General features: G+C 35.6%; 1 protein-coding gene across 1 annotated transcript in view; it reads right to left on the bottom strand.

Moving 5' to 3' along the window:
- siz (Brefeldin-resistant Arf-GEF family protein schizo) overlaps positions 1-9,296 on the bottom strand; it is a 118,161-nt gene extending 108,865 nt beyond the window's left edge. The window contains exon 1 of the mRNA XM_036360557.2: positions 8,207-9,296. Coding sequence (XP_036216450.2) covers positions 8,207-8,778 — 572 coding nt within the window. The 5' untranslated portion in view covers positions 8,779-9,296. The remainder of the gene's footprint in view (positions 1-8,206) is intronic.
- Positions 9,297-24,189: the final 14,893 nt, after the last annotated feature.

Raw genomic sequence — 24,189 nt, 5'->3', positions numbered from 1 at the left:
GCTATATAACTTACATAAAAATCGTATAGATAGTGCTATGAGTACCAGTACAGTTTGATAGAGCTCGTAGAATGATTCCACGATAGTCGGGTCTGAAGTTATACTTAGTTAAGAACAAAGCTAGCTACCTAGGTTTAAAAGTGTTACTTCTTGGTATCATGAAACTTGAGCAAAATTGCTGGAAAAGTATAATTCTCTCCTAGAGATTTTTCGGCATAACAGCGAATTGTTATATTTGTAAGAGAAGACCCAAGTGAAAATTTGGTATAAGAAACTAAAAATCTCTACAGAATCGTAGACTAAGCGATTTTTTCTCCCTGATTTTATATGATCTTCTGAAACTTTAATAGTGGGTTTAGCCAACTTCACCTATTGTAGCTTAATGAAATAAGTCTTAAGTGTTTTTATGAGTAATGAAATTAATGAAATGACTATTAAAGAAGACGAGACGTTTTAGACAGAAACCATAATTTGTCAGCTATTTTAATGGTTTTTCTGATTTGTGAGCCATAAAAGCATTGTTTCTAGAGGTTGTCATCCCTGGTCCCTGAGATTGTTCAAACTTTGTGTTTTTTTTCACAGTCGTTGGTTTCAATACTCCCTATTTTTTGAGAATAATACCTTTTTTCACAGACTGTGCTTTCTGATTATTTATTAAATTATAATTAATTTAAATTACCGATTTGTGTACGCCCTAGGGAACCACAATTATTTTGCGAAAAAAAAAATTTATATTATACCTTGACTATGACTAGCTAATATTTTGCACCATATAAATTTTGCAAATTACTACTTTTTGAGAGTAATATTTAGTTTTACGACTACCACTGCCGCTGCTATTATATTGCACAACACTATGCCCAACCAAGTACTTGTATCTAAAGCACCACCGCAATAAAAAATTAAAATTCTTTCAATTGTTTACATAGTTTCGCTGGAAAATGAAAGCACAAACATACCCTTCACATATACAAAAGATTGCTTACAAGAACTTTCGTCGGTCAATTTGTATGGCAGCTATATGCTGCAGTCTTTAGATCTGAACAATTTCTTTGGAGTTTGCACCGTTGCCTTAGACAATAACCCATGTCAAATTTCGTGAAGATATATAGTCAAATGAAAAAGCTTTTCATACAAGCACTTTATTCCGAACGTTCAGTTTGTATGGAACTTATATGCTATAGTGGTCCGATACCGCCCGTTCCGACAAATAAGGTGCTACTTCATGATAAAATTACGGGTGCAAAATTTCAGATCGATATCTCGACTGAGGGAATAGTTCGCATATATACAGACAAACGGACAGACAGATGGACTTGGCTGAATCTCAGCTCGTCATGGCCTGTCATTTATATATTAACTTTATGGGGTCTCTGCCGTTTCCTTTTGAGCGTTACAAACATCGTGGCCAACTTAGTATACCCTGTTCAGGGTATAAAAACACACGAGCACACTAATGGACGACCAGCGAGAGATGCTGGGCGGTTGCTTAACGCAGAAGAAATTGTAGAATAAAAAAAATTTAATAATAGTGAGTGCAGTATGCAACAGCAACAACAAAAACACAACTACAAACACTTACAATAACAACAAAAGCATACAACAACAATTTTACAACAAAAACAACTTCTCTGCGAAAGAATGCGTGCTGCATAAAATTACAACAACAAAGAAAACAGTACAGAAGAAGCAACAACAATAAATACACGCAGCACATTCGCGAGCTAAATTCTAAAGTGAACTTGTGCTTACTATTAATTATAATATTTTCCCATTTCACCCCACCCAAGTAGTGCTAAATTTAGTGCACTTTAGAAGTTCACTGCTGACGAGCATTGGCAAGCGAGTCAGCTATGCATGTTGCTGCAGTCGACGACGCTGCCGCGGTACACCATAATTTTTATCACGGTGCTGCTGCTCAACTCAAAGTGAGCTAAATATACATATGTATATGAATACAAACACAACTATGCATACATACACAAACACACTGTTGAAAGTGCATGGTTACGCATAGCGAGTGAATTTCAGGTGCAAGCGAGCAACTATTTTCTGTTTATGCTTCTTTTTGTGTTCCAAAGAATATGGATGTGGAGCGCGCGGTGGGGCCAGTACAAACATACACCACCACATACGAGTATATACGTATACGTGTGTGTTTGTTGGTAGCGTTTCAGCGCAGCGCGTTGAAGTTTATGGTGTTCGTTTGGTGCGCCGCGGTGTCATGCGGGTTAATAATTCGCGCAAATGGAAGCGGTATTATTGTGGTTGTTGTTGTTGCATGTCTTTATTATATTCTCGGTTTGTGGGTTTGTGTGTGTTGCGCTCGGCGTAGCTGTAGAATCGCAAATTACGCTTTTGGTGTCTAATTCGCATAAAATCATGTCTTCTACTTTCCAAACAACACCAAAAAAAGAAAATAAAGGGAAAATACAATATGTAAAAGATAACAAGAAGCTAGTAGAATAAATAAAATCACTTGTAAATATTTAAAGACATGCCGAACGTCAAGCCAGCCAGTGGGCAAATCTGCTTTCGCTGCACAGTACACAATGAAGTAAAAGTAGAAAACCAAAAAAAGAAAACAAAATAAAAATAAATGTAATATAGAATTTGAAATGCGACAACGAGGTGATCGCCACATTGTTGTTGCCACCTGTAACCCAGTAGACATTTGTGACTGACGCTCCAAATAACGGTGTTAATTGTAGGTTAGGCTTTTAAACGATCACAAATTTTAACCTCCAAAAAAAATTTTAAATTTCTTAATAAAATTTCAGTTTGAAAAAAAATGCTTTAAATTTCTCAACCATTTTCTCAACTTGAGATTTTTATCTTTTAAATAGTACTTCCAACCTGAGATTTTTATTTTTTTAAATAATATTCTCAACTAGGGAATTACAAAGTTATCAGCTTTTTTAAACTTAATAATACTAAAATTCTCAATAAATTTCTCAATTTATGAAAGATTATTTAACATTTCTCAACTATATTCTCAAGTTGAAAATCATAATTTTCTAAGCTTTATGATAATGAGATATCGAGAATTATAAAGTTATCAACTATATTTTAATTTTTTTAAATTTCAAATGTAAAATATATTCTTAAGTTGAGATTTATAATTTTCTCAACTTGTTATTTATAAATTCATCAACTTAAGTTGATCCCAAGTTGGTGTGATTATCTTACTGAACAATATTCTCAACAGGAGAATAATTAGGTTCTGATCTATTTCTCAACTTATTCATATTTTTCAACTGTTATATCGAGTTGAGATTTATGTTTCTCAACACTATTCTCAAGTTGAAAATAATTAAATTCTCAACTACATTTTGAAGCATTTTAAATAATTCTACAGCTAGTTAATATTTTTTAACTAAATTTTCAATAAAAAATTTTAAACCATTTTCTTAAGTTGTAATTTTTATATTTCTCAATAATATTCTCAACTTGAGAATTATAAAGTTATCAATTATGTGTATTTTAAACTTGAATCTGTACTTAATTTTCTCAACTTCTTTATATTTTTCAACTGTGTTTTCAAGTTGAGACTTATATTTCTCAACCATATTCTCAACTTGAGCATAATAAAATGCTCAACTATTTTTCGCACTATGAGAATAATTCAATTAATAGTATTTCGAGTATTATATATTTTCTAAATATTTTTCAAAAAATTGATATTGACAACAAGATAAGAAAGAATCGACAAGAAATATTTTATAAGATATATTCTCCAACTTCATTAACACATGTATTTGAAAAAATTCCGTTTTAGTTTTATTTTATTGAAAAAATTAAAGCAAATTCTTTGCTAAATAAGCGAGTTCATCAAAACTTACAAAATTCGAAAGAAAATCCTTGTTTTCCAGGTGCCAGCATATCCGAAAAAGTGTATACTCTAACAAATCCACGCCGCCAGTGGAAACTTTTAGATTAATTAGTTTATCATAATGAATACTATCATCTAAATTGTCTACAGCTTCTTTCCCCTCATAAGGTTTAAATCAAAGATATTTTTGAAAAAAAAATTTTTTTTTCAAAATTATTAAATTGAAAAAATATTTTTTGTTATAATGAACATGAACTCTCTTCAGTCTAAGAAAGCTTAAACTAATTTTTTAAGGAGCGCTTTCAATCTTTTAAAAATTGTATTCTTTAAAAACAACAAGTAAGGAAGGGCTAAGTTCGGATGTAACCGAACATTTTATACTCTCGCAAAGTCAAATAGTATACTCGTTTGAGATTTCTTTGTGGATTGACTGATATTTTCGGTAGAAGGTCAACTATAGGCACTGGGGTCCACATATTTAGTACTTAGGGGCTTAAACAGTTTTGGTTCGATTTAGACAATTTTTGGCCACAAGGTGGCATCCTTTAATCGCATTATTCACGCAAAGTTTTATCCCGATACAGTCATTGTTGCCTGATTTGCATAGTGGAAAGATGACATAGAAACATGAAAAGAACGTTATGCACCGAATTTGGTTGAAATCGGTTAAGCAGATCCCAAGATATGGGTTTTCACCTAAAAGTGGGCTGTGCCACGCCCACTGACTAATTTTGAACGCGGTTTCTATAAAGCCAATTTATACCATCCCAGAGATAAAATTTAATGTCTCTGGAGTGTTTAGTGCTTGATTTATGGCGCTTTTAGTAGTTTTTAACAGTACCGTTATATAGGGAGTGGGCGGAGTTGCCACCCGATTTCACCCATTTTCACACCGTCTGCATTACCAACCGTCTCACGGTACCAAGAAACATGTCTACCAAGTTTCATAAAGATATCTCAATTTTTACTAAGTTACAGCTTGCACGGACGGACAGACAGTCACCCGGATTTCAACTCGTCTCTTCATCCTGATCATTTATATATATATAACCCTATATCTAACTCGATTAGTTTTAGGTGATACAAACAACCGTTAGGTGAACAAAACTATTATACTCTGTAGCAACAGGTTGCGAGAGTATAAAAAAGGTGTAAGAAGGCTTAAATTTGAAAAGCGTGTTCGGGGGGGTTTACAACCGTTACTAAAATTAAATGTATTAAATTGATTACATAGTGGATATTAAACTAGATGGGTTTAAGAAGTCAGATTTGAAAATATTTTTGGAAGGAGTTACCAAATGGAAAAAAATTTAATTATGCAATAAATGAAATATTACAATTTGTACAATAAAGTGCAGAAATTTCAAAAGCAACTTAAAATTATTTTTAAGTATTGCAACCTGTCCATAAATTTTTATTTATTTAATAAATAGATAAAATAACTAAATTATGAAAATTTGGGACATCGAACTCAAAAGGTTGAAGAAACATTTCTGTTGAAATTGTGTGTTAGAAAGGTTGCCATTGTTGGCAAATTTGAATTTAAGAAAGTGTATTAAGTGCATTTAATATTACAGTATTTGTATCAAACGAAAGGTTTTGAGTAACTTTTGACATTTTTAAATGCATTGAATATTAAAAGAGAATGGAATGCAGGGTGATCCTCAATTGTAAAAAGTCTTCTACTACCAGTAAGAGTTTATGCAAATAGTTGCAATAGCACTAAGAATTATTAATTATTAATATGCAAAAATTTAAGTACGAACATTTTTGGTTCACTGGATTGTCACTTTCGAGACTATGCAGCGCGCAGAGAGGCGTGCGTCTACGCCACAGTGTTATTTATTAACTGCCAGTTACACTGTGTAAACTATAAAATTAAAACCTTAGGGTCAAAGGCTATGAACTATGTGCGCTTAAAAGTACTAAACGCAGTCTTTAGTAAAACCCTGTGTGGTGTTGCTGCAACCACTACATGCACACGCCACTAACACTGCTTTGCATGCTAATTTTGTGCACACAATGGACTGGAAAATTTGAACAAGAACACAGAGCGTACACACACACACGCACACCTTTATCGGTGCCACATCCAACTGCGAGTGTGGTAGAGCGGAAGGGGAGTGAAGATAGTGGTGAGTGACTTCACGCCGCTTGTCGACTGATTAAAATCGTGTCCGAAATAAAGTAACTACCAAAACAGTTGTCTCGTTATCGCCAGCGACGTGGTTTGCCGCCACGCCAAACACACATATACACATACATATGTATGTATGTAGCTTTGTATAAAAGAATGAAAACTTATAAAACTTACAGCGCTTTCAAATGAAAAATAAAATAGGAATCAAGCTGTTAGCGTAAATATACACACATACATATATATATACATACAAAATCAATGTGCCTTCTGCACATACATACATACACTTTTTATATGTGTAGTTAGTAAAACAAACGGTATGTGTCTGATAAGACTAAATTACAGCATGAAAAAGAGCAGAAAATCTACAAAACTAATAGTTTAAAACACCAACAACAATAAAAACAACAAAACAAAAAAATGCACTGGTAGAACTTATCTTATCTTCGTGCTTGAGTCATGCTTGTGTACGGCGACGACCAAGCATTTGTTTGTTTTCAAGGGTGGTGGTGCGGTGCTCTTGACGGTCGTTTCGCTGGTGCTGACAACAACAACAGCATGTAGTCTCTATTAAGTACAATAATGAACTTATTTGCCAACCACTGCAGCGATTAGCGTTGTTTGTTAATTTTGATAAAAAAAAAAAATTGCTGTTTTTCAATTTAGAGATAGGCGCAACAGTAGAAGTTATTATTACACATACAAAAATTTTTGATGCGAAGTGACGGAGTGCGGGAAAATATTGGCAATTTCGGTAAATTATTTTATGTATTTCAGATCGATATCTCAAAAGCTGAGCGACTAGTTCGCGTATATACAGCAGACGCACACACAGACGAACATGGTTAAATCGACTCAGTTGGGAGTGGGCAGTGTTATCATCCGATTTCATATTTTTTCACACTTTTGTAAGAGCTATTAAAAAGATTTGTCCTGTGCAAATTTGGGCGATATAGCTTGAAGGGTTTGGGAGATAATAACTAAAAAAAATCAACAGTGAATAAAAATAAAAACTGAAAAATAATGAATAAATAAATGCGTCAGCAATAAAAACAATGTAACTTAAAACATACTTATATAAAGCATTACAAATTTTTTTAAATTTTTACTAATTGTTAATATACTTGTACATAAGTATATCTATATTAAAATAAACTGTATATATTTTTTTTTTGTGTATGACACTGTAATAAGAATCTTCATTCACTATTTATAAAAATGTATGCTTTGCTTATGTGAGAATTGCATTCTTATATGGAAAAATCATCCATAAGTCAAACTCTTATTGGAAAGTATACGTAATGTCAACAATAAAATATTTGACATACCACAAAGTAGTAATTTATATTACTTTATTAATATAATTTGCTATAATAATTATTAGTACATCATTCACACTAAAAACTACTGAAATCATTTTTTTTTTAATTTGGATACATTTAAAACTTGAATATTAAGTATAGGCGCTTTAAATACATGCCATCATTTTATTGTGCAAAAATCATGAATGAATTCAAGCCATTTCTGTGAAACCTTTCAACGTATCAAATTTGCTTGCCATAAAAACTTAGTAAACCAGCATTTAAAACTCATAAATACTCTAATTAATACCAAAAACTTGTTTCTCAAATGCACAATACTAGTTTGTATTTTATTTTTAAATTTTTTTGTTGTTATAGTATTTCGAACATACTTGACCGGCTCAACCAAAAATCACACCCACAGATATGTCAACACGCATGGAAATATTACTTCAAGCTCTAGTCGAAGGAAAAAAATTTGTTTGCATTGTCGTTTCCGTTGCTCCGTTCAGTGTGCTAGACTGGTTTTTACACGTTTGTTTCCTGTGTTTAGTGTAACAAAAAAAAAAAAAACAACAACAACAAAACGAGCTTCAAACCAGACGCACTTGAGGCCCATACGAGAACAAATTGAACCTTCAAGCAGTACGTCAACCGATGCAATTGGCACGCGCGCAGCAGGGGTGACTTTTAAGGGCCAACAAACACGCACTCATACTGGCATATTAGTCACTCAATGTTGCTGAAATTGGCAACACCATCACAACCACCACCACCAGTACCTTTCATTGCCTCAAGGAAGTGCCAAACAGGACTGCTTGAGTCATACAAATCCTGCGTTAGGGACATGCATAGGCACACCCATTTGCACTGTCTCGCACTCCATTTACAGAAAAAAAAGAAAAAAAAAAACAATTTAATAAGTGCACTTACCTTTGTTCCGGCAGCTGTTTCAACTCGGACATATCCAATTCCAATCGTAGATTTGACACTTCGCATAACAAATGATCACGATCAGCGGTGACTTCCTTGAGCTTTTCGCGCAGTGCACGATTCTCGCGTAGCAGCTCCTCTACATTGATCTTGACCGTATTCACTGCGGCAGCAATTTGTGGTGCCAACGATGGTTGTATTGTGGCCGTAGGCGTTGTCATAACACCCACAGACTCACTTGAACCGAAAATATTTAAATCATTATAGCGTACAATACTATTCGTGCCGTTACCGAACGCGCCGCTACATATTATGCCACCAGCATTTGCGCTGCTGTTGGGGTCATAGCCGAAACCAGCCATCATTGAACTTGCTATGGCAAGCGATTGTGTGGTCTGATGCAGCTGCTGATCAAAAGATGCCTCAGAACTGCATAGGGAAATTGCATCCTGAGCCAAATTGTTTTGGTTATATGCAGGTAGCATAGCATCCCCAGACTCACCACTCTCGTTCATATTAATATGCAGATTGTCTTGTTGCTGGGACGAAAAGGATGCATCATTATCGCACATTCTCGACTGGTTCGCGCGTACACGCACACACGTCTCTTAGCACAGATGCACTTTTATATTTCCCCCCTTTGCTTCAACTTCGATGTATGTCGGTATATATTTGCACTTATATTTCAAAGCACAAGCACATGCAGCCAGAAAACACTTCGATATTTGCTGCTCGATTTATATACATATGTATATTAATTCAACTTGTAAATTATGCTAATATTTTTGTATATTTCTTAACATTTGCTATTATTAAATATTTCATATGCACTGTAGCACAAATACACTTTGTTAAACGCACTCAGCGTGGGCGCAAATAAACAAACCATTCAACATTTTGCCAATGTATAACGCATGCTTTTTGGAATTAACGCTTTCATACAATTTAATTGTTGTTAGTGCAATGCCCTGCATTGATCGCAATACATTGCGTCTGGTTATATTTAATTAACATCAGTTCTAATTCGCTTTTAAATTTTTACAAATTTATTCAAAACTCTACCGCACTCATTAACATCGAAGAAGCAACAAGAAAACTAAACCAACAAAAAAACAACAATGGAGCGATTCAAGTTTCCAACTGCTTTGCAGGGAAGCAAACTACGTGCCGCTGAAACACTGGCTGCTCTACAGGGTTGATTTTCATACGTACTTATGAAAGAAATTCATCCGTACGACTTATCGATAAGTTCGATTGTTTGTGAAGTAGGAAAAAGCACTTGTAAGTTCATGTGAAAACAAGAGTTTATATATATAAAAATAAACAATTAAGAAAACTGCTTGCTATTTAAAGTAAATCTCTGTTTAGTAGTAAAATTTCATAAAGATTGTGCATTAAAATAATTGATATATCAACTTAAATTGTCGAAAACAATGATTATTAATTTTTATAGCCTAAATAGGGCTTAAGTTTGCCACGAAGTTTGTAACACCAAGAAGATATGTCGGAGCCGGTCTGTCTGTATATACGCGAACTAGTCTCTCAGTTTTTCAGATATTGATCTGCTATATTGCACGCGTCTTTTTGTCCCCAAGAAGTTGTTCATATGTTGGAACCGCCGATATCGGACCACGAAAGCATATAGCTGCCATACAAACAGAACGTTCGAAGTGGAATTCTTGCAGGGAAAACTTTTTTATTTGACAAGATATATATATGAAATTAGGCACCATGGTAATTTTTTTAAATTCTATGTTTTCATAAATTCGAAATGGTTTTATCGACACTGGTTGTTATAGTACACTGCGCTGCCGACATTTATCTTCAGGTACAACTAGCGACCAGCAGAGGTCGCAAACATTGAAAACTGTTCCATTTTACCTCATGGTGTATGGTGTGTTAATTTTATTGCAGTTACAGCCGGAAGTGGTGAGTTAAATATAAATTTGAAGTGTGTATTATTATTTCAGGAGAGGGCAAGATTTTTGTATTTTTAACTTAATTCTCAATATTTCAAGAAAATATAGTCAAAACTTCAAGCAAAGCAAATTTGACGAAGTTATGAGTATTTTTAATTTATAAAAATGTTACATCAGTATTCAAAAGCTTTTAAAGCGTTCTCCTCACAACTAACGTTTTCAATATAACTTATAACTTTAAAACTAGTACACCGATGCACCGATTCGAAATTTCGACCTACTATTTCTGTACATACGTTACGAGGTAATGCCGAAAATTTAGAGAGTTTTCAAAGACTAAACTAGTTTTGAAACTATATATTATTTTCCGTGAGCGAAATTTAAGTTAAAGTCACCCTGAAATAAGCCATATCTGACAAAAACTTAATCAAATAGGCTAAATTTAACGTATTGAGATGATGTGCAAAACGTCAACCAGTAGATCGGAATTTATTATATTAGGGATATGAGGTTTGGACCAAGGTCTAAGCGCATTCCATTATTTAAGCGTTAAAAAAGCTTGCCCACTTAATTTCACTAAAATATCCCACATTTTGACCAACATAAATTGGTTTAATTTGGGAAGTCAGAAATCACTTTATAGGGTCACTTTTGACATTATCAGATATACTTGAGAACATATAATACTCACACACTGACCGACATATTCGCCATAAGGTTTGTTAGAATACTGAAAATATTTATATGCAGTATATGAGAGTAGGCGTAATTCATAGATCAATTTCACATTTTTTCGCCATTAAACTATACGCCACATATTCACCGATATATACAGCACAAAAACCGGAAGTTTGAAAACCATATATTGAGTTAATGGGAAATGAGGGTATTATTGACCTGATTTTATCAAATTTAGGCAATACCACATATTATTAACAAAATTAGATGCTTTCTAAGTTTCTTAAGATACCTCACATACCATCACTAATATATGCGGAATAAAGTCAACTAGTTTCAAAATCCTGAGCATTCGTTACATGGGGGCTAGGGCCCCGATTGTATCAATTTTAAACACAAAAATGCACCGTTATCAGAAAAATACGGGTTCACAATTTTACTAAGATAACTCATATGTCTGATGGTACTATTCGTGCAAAGTTTTATCCAGATACACTGATTGATTCTTGATTTGTATACTGGAAAGTGAAGGAATCAGATGGAATTTAAAATTGTGTTATATGAAAAGTAGACCTTGTTTTTGCCCATTAATTTGCCGCACTGTAATGTAATAATGTCAAAATAATACTGCCTACCGAATTTGGTCGAAATCGATAGAGTAGGTCCCGAAATATAGGTTTTCATCTAAATCTGAGCGATGCCACGCCCATCGGTCAAATTTGACAGCGGTTTCTATTAAACCCTTTCGTACAATTTGTATTTGAAGATATTCTCTAAAAATTTGAAGTTAATCCTGCAAATGGTTTCGGAGATATCGAAGAAATATTTGTAATATTTTTTTTGACATAGTACAATCGGCTCCCAGAATTTTGAACACGTTTTTCTCCAAAGCTGATGTTTCAAACTTGCTTTCCTCCACACAACTTTATCAATTTGCGTTCGTGAAGATTTTTAATTACTCCACTTGTATGACTATCGGACATTGCTTAGAGCAAGTATAGTTCAATGAACATCCTGACTTCCATTCTGAACTAGAATAATCTCGTAGTCGTGGAAGTGCCGATGCGAGATACAGCGCTAGAGCGCAAGTGAAGCTTAGTCCATACATCATAAAGTGTTCCTCCGTTAATGACGCTATCTCGAAAAATACCTATTTGTTCCATTTTTATTCCGGCAAACCCAATAGTTCAACGAATAATAGACATACAGGTAACCCGTAACCCGAGTTCACTTTCACTCTGTCCTCATCAAACCAAAGTGTACTTTTATATATGACTATATATGCAAATATATACAGTATAGTGCATGCTACATATGTAGTCTAAGTGGGCGTGGCAATTAACATCAATTTTCGATGCCGCGTTCGATTGTGTGAGCATGTAACAAAATAGGCATTGCGCTGGCCAGAGAGCAAAGTAAACCATAATTATGCACATCCACTTAATAATTCATTTATTTAAAAACGATAAAGGAGGAGGAAGTGCCAAATCGCCACCGGCATAACAAACTACACACACACTCAGCAAATAGTCCAGCAGGCCAGTTTTACGCAAAAAAGGGCCAGAGCTCACAAGTGTTTGTTCGCGAGCACAAATGCTCATAATAAATGGCTTCCAATGCCATTTCGGACAGGTTCATACGAAATCGTAGCTTCTGATAAGACCACCAATGTCGTCGGCGCAATTCAGTGTGCTTTCCCAACAACAATAAGAACAATAATCATTTGAGTTTGCAGTAGTTGGTGAAAAGCGTTGAGAGCTCATTGTTACCGCCACCAAACACAAGTAGGGAAGCTTGCAACCAGAGACAACTACAGAAAACAAGTGATTGTATATTGGGGTGGTGACCAGCACCACCAACAAATCGACAAGTTGAGTTTCGTATGCGAATTCCGTATTCGGTAGGTGGTGTCGAGCTCCGCCCACTACACCGCAGCCGCCAGCCGCTAGCTGCTAGTCGCTGGTGGTCAGTGGCCGCTGCTTGCTCAATGTTGACTCGTGGTGTGTGATGGTTCCGTATGCTCGTGTGTTTGCTGCGAAGGCAGAAGTGTGTAGTGTTGATCACTTCCTTACGGGCATGAATGGGCTTAAGCGGCTGCTGATAAGGCTACTTGTGTGGATTAGTAAACTAGTAAGTGGTAAGTGTTCGTTTGGCTCGGGAATTACAGCGGAGGGTGCATAGAGGTCAGCTTGTATTCGTTTTAGAGATGAGAGTACAATGTCTTCGAAACAATTTCTTTTATTTTATTTACTGGTCCCTTTTAATGCCAATCCTTACAATATTCGGTTAAAAGCTCAGAATTTTTGATTCTTCTAAAGGCATTAGGGAATATCATAACTGTGTTTTTTATTTTTTAAGAACCGCAAGTTCCCTCCCAAACTCGGATAAGATTTTTTTTACTTAAGAAATATTGGCATTGTGGAATCACTGGGATGATTTTCTAGGAAGTTTTTTCTTTACAAAAGCCCTAATGTACCATCCAATGAGATGGGAAATGAAAGCGAAGATCTGATTGCTCGAAATCTGTCTTGGTAAGGGAGGAAAGAGTGAGATCCATATCTCTAATGGTATGAGCCCAAAAAAAGTTGTTGAATCTCTGTCAGTAGGCAAAGCAAGGTCTCTCTGACCGAGTCAATATTTAAATAAAATCTATTTTCGCCTCAAGAAGTCGAAAAAATATTTTATATCCTTTATCCAGTTTACCCCTTTTGAAATATTTTTGTGCAACGCCCTATTTAATCATATTTTTAGGTGCATAAACTCTACACTAAGTGCCAAGTCTGCCTCTTCCCAGTCATTGAGCATTTAATTGATACTTTTAATATGGAACTGCACATCAATTATGAAACACTGCCCTGAAGCTCAGCAGTTTTTATGGCAAATCACTGGCTATGCATTTATTAATGTCTTCGATTTGGTTTATCTATAATTTCTGGGCAACCGCAGGCAGTGAAGCGATCATATGCTCTTTTGATAAACGAGTAGGAAATGAAGCGTCTCCGCTGATGTCTAATTGTTCAGGTATATTTTGATAAAGTATGCCATAGAGAGCATCATAAATTTGGAAAGTGAGTATTTAAAGTTTGCTTAATATTGGCGTGTTGGACTTTTTGTCTTGAGAATAAATCTCACTTTTTGCTCTTTGAATCTATGGAACTCCTTTCGTCTTGAAAATAAAAATACTCGTATATCTTCGCATTATGGGCTTCTCTGTAATCCATTTCTTGTCATCTTCTTGGCAGATCTTCAGGCTTACACAGTTCACGCGTGCGCCGCTAAACTTTTTCCTGTTTGTAAAGTCTAAACTCTATGTGGGCAATGCCACTTCGATTCAGGCCTTGGAGCAAAAGATCACACGTGTCATTCGCCAGTTACCAGTCGAAATGCTCGAACGAGTCATCGAAATTTGGACTCAACGGATATACCATGTGAGACGTAGCCGTGGCCAACATTTGAAAGAGATAATCTTCAAAAACTAAATACCAAAGAATGTTCTTTCGAATGATAATAAACATTCCCTATTAAATTGGAATTTTCTGCGTTTTTTTCTTTAAAAAAGTAGGAAACCTCGATATGGAGCACCCTTTACATTCAAAGGACTGAATATCTTATCCCTATTCAAATAATTCTTCTTCTGTGCAATCTTTCAAAAGTCTGTGATTGATATTCCTTCATCCATCCAACGGAGTTTTCGCACCAACCGCTGGCTTTTTCAAAATTACTAAAGCTTTGCGCTAGCTCCTATACTGCAAGAATTTGCTAGGGAAACAGTGAAATGAGGTCGCTCTGTCAAACCAATCGAACGCAGTAAGCAGAAATATAAAGCGAAAAGAAGTAAGAAAGCCATACAACAAAACCAAAGATGCCGTGTTTAACACCTACAAAGCACAAAGCAAACAAATGCATGCACATTAGCAACTTTATTGAGGTCCTCGATGTTGGTAGCTAGCTGTTATTGGGGACGTTACAACAAACAAATGTGGAATGTGGAATTTTTTATTGAACGAATTATTTTCTGTTAATTGTCAAAGGCGTTTGGTTTAAGTGGTTTTCGTGCATTTTTATAAACATCTCTTAATTTTCCATTGCTGCTGGATAAAAAGGCACCAACAACTATGTGTATGGGTTAGCTGGTTCGGGATGCAGTAGTGCGTGTGACTCGCCCGCCAATGCCAATGATTATCACAGAGCCGCAATCGCCGACTGGACCGAAGTCGCGAGCACAGGCAGAGACACAAAGACTTAGGCGAAGACGATATCGAAGTCACAGGCGAAGTTGAAGATCCAGTCGCAGCAGGCTCAACTGCAGGAGGCTCAGTTGTAGGCTGTAAAACTTCCGCCACAATGGCTGGCACGCCGATTGAGCAAATGGTCAGCAAATCCTCATGCCGGCTGAGGTGTTACACCATTTGGCACGATTTGCTTTACAAACACACGGACCGTTTACGTTAAAGGGTCAGCCGTAGACGAAGTGGCAGCGTTGCACGGCACACAAACAAACCGACTAATACTACGGCGGTCCGATAAGTACTTAGCCTCACCGACCGATGGCGACATTATTTTTCGTAGCGGCTACTGTCTAAATTTCTACTAAATCGAACTCCTCAGATGACAAAAGTCCATAGACAAACAACCGATTGAAGAAGCGCGAGATAGCTAAAACAGTAGGCATCTCAAAAGACAAAGTGAGTCATAACTAATATGTAATATTAGGCATGAGGCAGCTTTCGGTGCAATGGGTACAGCGTTTTCTCACTTTGTCAACCAGGGAAACAATGACTGGTATGTGGACTTAATCCCGCGATCATATCCAATCGACTGGAACGGTGATGTCCACCGTTTTTGGAGATGAGCAAAATGGTTATAGGGCCAAATCGTAGTAAATTGGCCCAATTAGGCTACAAACTGCCGCCGCATCCATCGTATTCTGCAGATTTGGGCCATGGGACTTCTTTTTGTTTCCGAACTTGGAATGTATTTTTCAAGCGGGTTAAGTAAGTCGAATCATCACATCATGTTGAGAAATAAATTGCCATTTGTTCTATTTTTATTTCATACTTTCAAGGGCGGCCTCGTAAGTGGCTACAGACAATGAAAAAACGAGAGGAGGGCAGCAGAGCAAGAGAGGATAGGTGCTCTGAAACACATATTGTACAGCGCAGTGAAGGTGTTTCGGTGAATGTGTTGCTATTGTTGTTGTTGCTGCTGCTGTGCGCGGTTGCATGATGCAGTCGCATCGATCGCATCGATCAGTTAGTTTCGCATGGCTTTGACTTAGCTTAGCCAACTTGCCAGCAAACAAAATGGAATTAAGCCAACAACCACTATAATAATAACAACAGCATTAACAACGTATAGCCGCATACAACGATACAACGGCATAAAGTCAAATCGCATGTGCATTGTGGTGTCAGCCGAAGCAAAGCGGTAATGAAATTGTGTTTCCAACAATAACAACACGTTCAACTTATGCGAATGTCAGCACATTAACAGGATTGTCACATGCGAGCTAAGAAAAAATCAGGATACCACTACACACACACACACATGCCTGTGCACGAAATTGGCCGCGGTGCGTGTGTGATCAAGTGGTCAGCGGCGAAAGCCGACGAACGAAAACTCGCGTTCAACATGAAAGGCTACAATCGCAAAAACAATAACAATAACAACTACGTGTGTATGTATTGCAAAAGAAAAATGAGCAGAAGAACAAGAAGAAGTGAGCAATGTAAGAAAAATTGTCGGCGGCAATTCATTTAACATTTTAATGACGCAAATGAATTTAATTTAGAATCTTCTTCGCATACTGGAGAGGTGTGAATAATTATTTTGTACAAATGCGTGTAGCAAGCGGTCGGCCAGCAGTCACTTGGGGATGTTATGTATGTGATTCATATTGTGTGTGTGTGTCTAGCACGTACAAGTGGTAGGTGCATAAAAGGTGGACCCATTTGTAGTGACTTCCAAGCCTTATGTTAGCTCTTCGTTCAATATCGATGAGAAATAAATTTTTTTTATACTATCGCAGTGTCTAACTATAGAAGATTTGGGCGTGCAAGATCCATCCATAAAAAAATTGGTCTAGTAAAAGCCTTTTTCTATACAAATTCTCAAAACTTCTTGAAGTAAATGTATTATACAAGTATATTTTGTATATACGGAACATTGACCAAAAGTCTTAGCATCTAATTAACGAAGATTTGAAACAGTCTCTCTAGAAAAAATTTGCGGCCTAACCTTTTGACGTTCAGAAAGGGTCTTACTAGAGTGAGTTCTCGACAAAACTTATTGAAGTTTTGAAGGAATCTTAATAGAAAAAGTTCTCGGTCAAATCTCTTGAAATAGAATCCAACATTCGTGCGAGTAGCTTCTTTTTTGAATAGTTCAAAGTTAAAATAAGCTTGGAAATGCGTTCGGTCTTCAGTTACTTTATTACTTTTGAGTTTTTCAAAATAATTTTGCAATGGAAACATTTGCGGAGGTTTGAAATTTTATACTGGATGTGTACGAATGCCTGAGTATGAGTATTATACCATATACATTAGAGTGGAGCGATATTTTTTTATTTTTGCTTAGCTTGAGGGTAAAATTTGTAGATTATAAAAAAAGAAAATTTTTGGAAAAGAAACAAACATTTTTTTTAACATTTAGACTCACTTTTAAAGTAAATTTCGAGTTAAAATTTTTATTTCGTAAAAAAATTTTGATAAGTGTTTTAGAAGCTGTGGCGAGTCCTTTTTTCGGCCAGTTAAAAGTTATAAACTTAAAAAATATTTGTGGTCATTTTTGGGGTTTTAAAAAAAAGTCTTGAACGATAACATGCTTTCCTTAAGCGTTAAAATAAATTTTGAGTAGAAAACCGTCAAATTCGGTAATTTTTTAATAAATGTGAAGACTTTAAACCAAAAAAAATATTTTTTGTTCAAAAAAAATTTGTATTCGAAATTTACTTTAAAAGTAAAGCCTCTAGATGTTAAAAAAATTTTTTGTTTCTTTTCGAAAAATTTTCTTTTTTTATAATCTACAAATTTTACCCTCAGGCTAAGCAAAAAAATTTTTTTTTTATTTCGCTTCCCCCAGTATATTTACATATGTATATTAGTAAATATATTGTTAAAATAAAGCTGTAGAAAACTCTCCACACGTATACGTATTTGCTGTGCTCCTTCGTTTAGTCATCTTGACGCAAATAATTTATAAAACAAAGATTTCGGACTACCCTCATTCCGCACAACGAAAGATAGTCGAATACACAAAGAACTCCGCTATTCCGTTTCTCAGAGTTATGGAACAACTGTAAAGAGGATTTTTCGAAAAAATTTTCTAATCTCTTGATTTATGTTCCGGAAAGTAAAATCATAATGCAATATACACCTGTAAAAAAAATGAAGTTTGTGTATGAATATGGATATATTTCGGATGGAAATGATATCAAACATAGTTTATTTAAATGGATCAGCTTAAATTCATGGATCATAAATTTTATGAATTCGGAAAGTTTAAAACGCTTCTGGTGATTAAGTTGATGATTTCGAATTACTTTGTTAGTGAGTTTTCAAATAATAGTTTCTTCCTAAGCTACTTAGTACTTAGGGGGTCTAAAACCGATAAAGAGTAATTTAATGTTTTTCAAATAATAATTTCTCGAAGAATTTTTCCCAACTCCTACCAAGGTGTCTAAAACCGCTTCTGCTCATTAAATTGTGGATTTATAATCTGTTTCCTAGAAATAATATTTCATATCTTACAAGGGAGTTCGAAACTGATACGGATTTAAAAAAATATCAAATCGAAAATTAATTTCTCAGAGAGGACTGATCAACTTTACACTCTGATTTAAAGCCATTTATTAGAATATTTTCATTTCAACACCAATGGGAAAGGGAATTAGGCGGTGAATAGTGTGGATGAATCTTTTATTATCTTTTTGAATCTTTTTTTATCTTTTATAACAGCGCAATTTGAATTTCTCCAACAGTATATTGCCTGAGATTTGCCTGGCTATTTGCTCTCCCAAAATTGAAAACGTCAAAAAAAAACCGACGCTTTGACAATATTATCGGAAAATCCGAAGTTAAAGTAATACTTTTAATATGAACAAACGTTGAGCGATATCATAAAATGTAAAGGATTCAGAATACTTGCGTTCTTCCTCTTCTTCCACATTTAGCTTCCTCATATAAATTCACTACCGACTGCCACGAATCACTTACGAGCTGTTAATATGTGTTTCGTATGTTATTACCACAAACATGAACGCATGAAATTCGATTCAAACGATACGCCGCCATATAAAGTGAAAGAAAACCAAGTTAAAAATTGAATTTGTAATGAACATGATCAATCTGATCTGAACTAATTTCCGCACCGACCAACGAAGAATGCCTGCCTGCGATTCGCCACATGGCCACCGAACGCAAAGAGAAATTGCCGAAATGGTAGTCGGTTGGTAGTCAATGATGAGCAAACATTATTTCAAAAATTCGGCTAAATCATGCAAAACTGATTTCCGACAACCATTCACAACCCGATCGTGGTAGTCCACCAACAGCAGTATGATATTGCCTGTAAATCTTTTTATTGTTTGTTTTTTTGCTTCTAGTAATCTTGTGCGTCGCACTAGTATTTTTACATAATTTTTGCCAAATCATGTTGAAAGTTAATTAAAACAGAAATTTATCACACTCTTTACTGTTGTTAGTGATCTTTAGCACGATCGGCAATGGGAAAATTCATGAAGTTCAACATTTTATGCAGCGATTTTTGAGAGTTTTTTATAGTTCACATTTTATAGCCATTGTATGTGTTCGGACATTAGATGAGCTATTAGAGCCACTGGTCTAACTGTTGTTGATCAACTGATGATCGGCGTGGATCATTCAAGTCAGGCTAAACAAATGATTTAGACGCAGCGGGTATGTAACGTATCTTCAAAGTGTGTGGCGCCGCCCACTTTTTTGGAGGCAATGTGTATGGAAACAATGAACCTCAAAATTTACACAGGTATATAGTATGTGTACTTGTGAATTGAAAGTGATCGTGACATGTACAACTGGGGAAATATAATATTATTTGAAATGGGTAAAAGTGGGCGCAAATTCTTGTTAATTCATTGAAATAATTTTATACACGAATAAAAGGTTGAGTGAGGAAACTTTTTTTTTAACTGTTTAGAAGAATGCTTTGCATATAATAATATTTAATGCCAATTGCAATTTTGTTTGAATGTAGAACATGTGTGTTTTTATCGTGAACGCTGCTAGAATACGGCGGGCATATTTATTTTTACTGTATTGATTAGGTTTATGAAGTTAATTTTCGAAAATTCGATCTCATTTGGCATGCAAATGCTATCGAGAGTTGAAAATAGAAGAAATGAGTATCCCTAATCTACCAAATTCGAACCAGCAACAGATCTTGATAATATCATTTCGCATTTAGAATAAAGTGAAATTAATGTACCATTTACTCAGCACAACACACAAGAATGGAGCTTTTTTGAACTGAGAAGCATACGATTGATCAGTTATGCGATAAAACTTGGAAAACATTCAACAAAAACTGAGATCCTCCTTGAAAAGTTCTTAAAATTTCCACTTCTGTTTGAAATGACATTGAGCAAACGCAGCAGCTTACTTCGAATTGAAAAAAACTTTACACAACCGTTTGATCCAAAAAAAAATGCTTTAGGTATTGATGAGTCTTAGATATGACTTTTTAAGATATTGTTGGAGAAAATAATTCGAACACGGGAACTACATCGTTCAGGTACTATTTGCATTTCGGACCAAATAACAGAGTCGCGTTTTCAGCTTTTTAGCTTTTCTTGATTTGGATTAAGAGGTAAGGATTAGCTTTGTCGGTCCTAGAAAAAAACATAAAAATCTATTAGTCAGAGTTGAGTTGTTGTGTTAATATTTTATCAGCTGTAGAGTACGTAGAAATGTAAAGCTCTCTTTGAGAAAGTGGACACTTACACGGGATATCTGACAGAAAAAGATAGTGTAAAATTTTGTAGTAACTCCAGATATCTAAAAAATATTGGCTGTCATCGATTTGTAAGACATAGAAGGGTGCTGAATAGGGTTCACGCTTTATTTAAGAGAGAAAGTTTCAAATCACGCTCAAAGAGGGTGGATTGCGCAAGGGCACACGAGCCACCAGCGGAACATTCAACATCTCCACGGACGGATCGAAAATTACTGATGTAGTGGCCGCCGGGATCTATTGCGCGGAGCTAGATCTCCAGCGACTCTTCAAGTTGCTGGAATACTGCAGTATCTTCCAGGCAGAAGTCCTTGTAGTCTGGACACCTGCTGTGAGATAGCTAATAACGTAGGAAACAACAGAAAGAATAGCAATATATAGAACGTCGATAGCCAAGCGGCAATAAAGCAATAATCTCACATCACATTGCGTCAGAGAATGTCCTTAGAAGGTATACTGGGTTCCAGACCACAAGGGCGTTCTGGGAAACGAGATAGCTGACAAGATAGCCAAAAGTGCCATTCGAAAACATTCAACGATGACACATGTAGAAAGTGCAGGAAAGTAGTTATGAGAGAGACGTTGTAGCGCCTCTTCCGGCTTTATCTAGAACCCGGCCTACTCTATCTAATCTAGAAGCTTCGCAGTTCAAGGGAGTGGATGAAGTATCAGTATCAGATATTAAGTCTCTATTAAACTTCGCAAAAAGCGTGGACTTCCTGCATGACGTGAACTTTAGCTCGTATTATTAATGGACTTTCATCTGGCATTACAAAGGATCTGTAGGTATAAGTATGGCGTGACAGGCTGTTATTGTAACCTAACCTATTACTTGCAGAGCTCAACCATAGCGAGCAGAAAAGTGGCGTATCGAAGGTGATACTATTAATATCGTTAAGCAGGAAACTGTCTTAATAAAAAACTACTTCATTTCGGTAGAAATTTCACTTAGTTAAATATTTCTTAACTGCAAATACTTTGTAATTACTTACTGTCTGTATGTACAATATTTTGGAAATTATTTCCACAGCAATGATTAGTTATGTCCAAGATGGCGCAGCAACAACTCAAGTGGTGACAATTACTCCACCAAAATTACATACTTGAATATGTACTGCGTTGACAAGCTATAGCTACCAATTTTTCGAAAGCTTCACACGCAAACCCACACACATACAAACTAACATACTTACATATATTTAATACACGGTTGCGCTTGGGTGAATGTGTTAGTAGCCTAGCGCTTGTCATGTATGTATGTGGTAGCAGTGGTTCAACGGTAAACACTCCATGGTCGGCTATCGATTTGTGTCCAATTGTGGCTTTTGTCGACTATTCGGCTGCTTTCTTCGAGCGTTTGTCCGCGTGTAAATGGCATTTTTGCATTCTTAAGATATTTTTTGGTTTTCTGTTAAGGCACTATAATTAAATTCGACTTGATAGGCCCCTCATTGAAAGTTTTAATTTAACGCTTGTCAAATTGTCCACTTGAATAATCCATTCGCGCTGCGAACGGCAACCAAGTGCATGGCTTGTCCAATTACATGTCATAATGCTGTAACGTGGTGAGTAAGTAAACGCTCTGAGAGTGTGTGTGTCGATTGTTTTCATTCAAATATTCAAATTATAAATTTTGAGCGCCATTTAAGCAGGCAGGCGGACAGTAAGTCTGGCTTGGCAGCAAAAGATTGACTGATGGACTTTCAAATTTTCTTTTAGCGCTACTCATATATTGTTGTTATTGTTGTTTAACGATTCTTTAAGTGCAGTAGTTGTTACAAAAGATTTAGAAGACTGCCAGACGAAATATTGCAATAAAAACAAACTCGCTTTACAGCCGCCGAACAACGAGCAAATCAATGGGTTTGCTGCGAAGAAGTTTAGAAGTTCACACGTGAGTTGTATGTGTGTATGTACACTTATGTATGAGTTGGGTGATAAGTCCGTAGATTTTAGAAATTTCAAACAGAAACGCAGAAATGCTGCCGAAGCCGAGTACGCTCCCCTGCACGGTGCGTTACAACCTGCAATATATGTCGCTCATACAAATCCCGACTAAGTGACTACCCATAATTATAGAAACATCCTTTAGGACACATTGTGGGCCTGTGAGAGCATTTCTGCATGAACAGAGTTCTCATCCATCTCAATTCGTCTCATCATTCTCAATCCAAAAGTTGTTTCAAGGTGACTTAAAACTTGTTATATAATATTTTGAATATAATATCATGGGCCGTACACAGGGTGGGTCATGCATCTATTTAACCTAGGATATTTCGGAAATGTAGAGCATATAAGTGCGTGTGTTCGTGAAGAACTTGGGTTATCTTCTTAAAAACAGTTAAGAGTTTTCTTTTTAACGTTGATAGCAAAGATACCAATTTTAACACTAGAACTACGAACCGGTCAAAATGACCGGTAGTACCATTTATTTATACCATTTCCTCTTTATTCCTATTTAATATTTTACGATAATGTCATGATTTTTATTAAATTTGTGTATAGAATATTATTGTAGTTTTTTTTGTTCTTACGCTTCTAATTTTCAGAGAGAGAGAGAGAGACCTATTTGATTTAGGTATAAGGTAAATATTCGTAGTTATAGTGTTAAGCTTGATTGAAGGTATATGAGAAAGTTTAGAGATATAATATAATATGTCCCCGCAGAGTTCATGAAGATAGTTAAGAAAAAATGAACTTAAAACCTTTTCTGGCTTGCAGACTAAGGTAAGTCTGTACTACGTATAAACTCTTAAGGACAGATCTTTAAGATAGAGACGAGTGTAAAAACGCAGTGATTCGAGAGAGATATATTGTTGTCAAGATACATGTTGAAGAAAAAATATATATAACCGCAGAGTTATTGTAAGGATTTTGGGGATCGTGCATGACTACTATGCTGTAATACGTTGCCTGCTCTAGCATGTGTTGCAGATTTAGTTTGCAACTCCCTTTATTATGCATAAATCTTAAAACCTAAAGGAATCAAGCATTAATAGTTTTTAGTCTAACGAAAAGACCGTCTTTAAAATAAGAATGAGTTGGTTGAATTTTGAGGAAGTTTATTGTTTGAAGGTTATAAAAATATGAGTATCAAAATACTGCATGAAACATAACATGCTAAAACATAACCGTAAAACTAAATAAGACTATATATTCTCGACAAACCATTTTCATTTCACCAAATTTTTATCTTATCACACTGTGCTTTTAACTTTATACGAATGTATCGATGTATTTTGAATAACACGTGTAACTAAATAATTACTATCCTGCAGCAGAGTGTAACACTAACATACACTTGTCTATTATTCATCTCTATTCAACTTTTGTTGATTGAAAAGCCTCAGCAATCAAGAAATGTCAAAATTCCATAGTAAAATTTTCCTAATTTGCTGC

Source organism: Bactrocera oleae, chromosome 6 (assembly GCF_042242935.1).
Source record: "Bactrocera oleae isolate idBacOlea1 chromosome 6, idBacOlea1, whole genome shotgun sequence".
NCBI lineage: Eukaryota > Metazoa > Arthropoda > Insecta > Diptera > Tephritidae > Bactrocera > Bactrocera oleae.
Note: the sequence above shows the minus strand (reverse complement) of the source record. Positions and strands in the feature narration are given on the sequence as shown.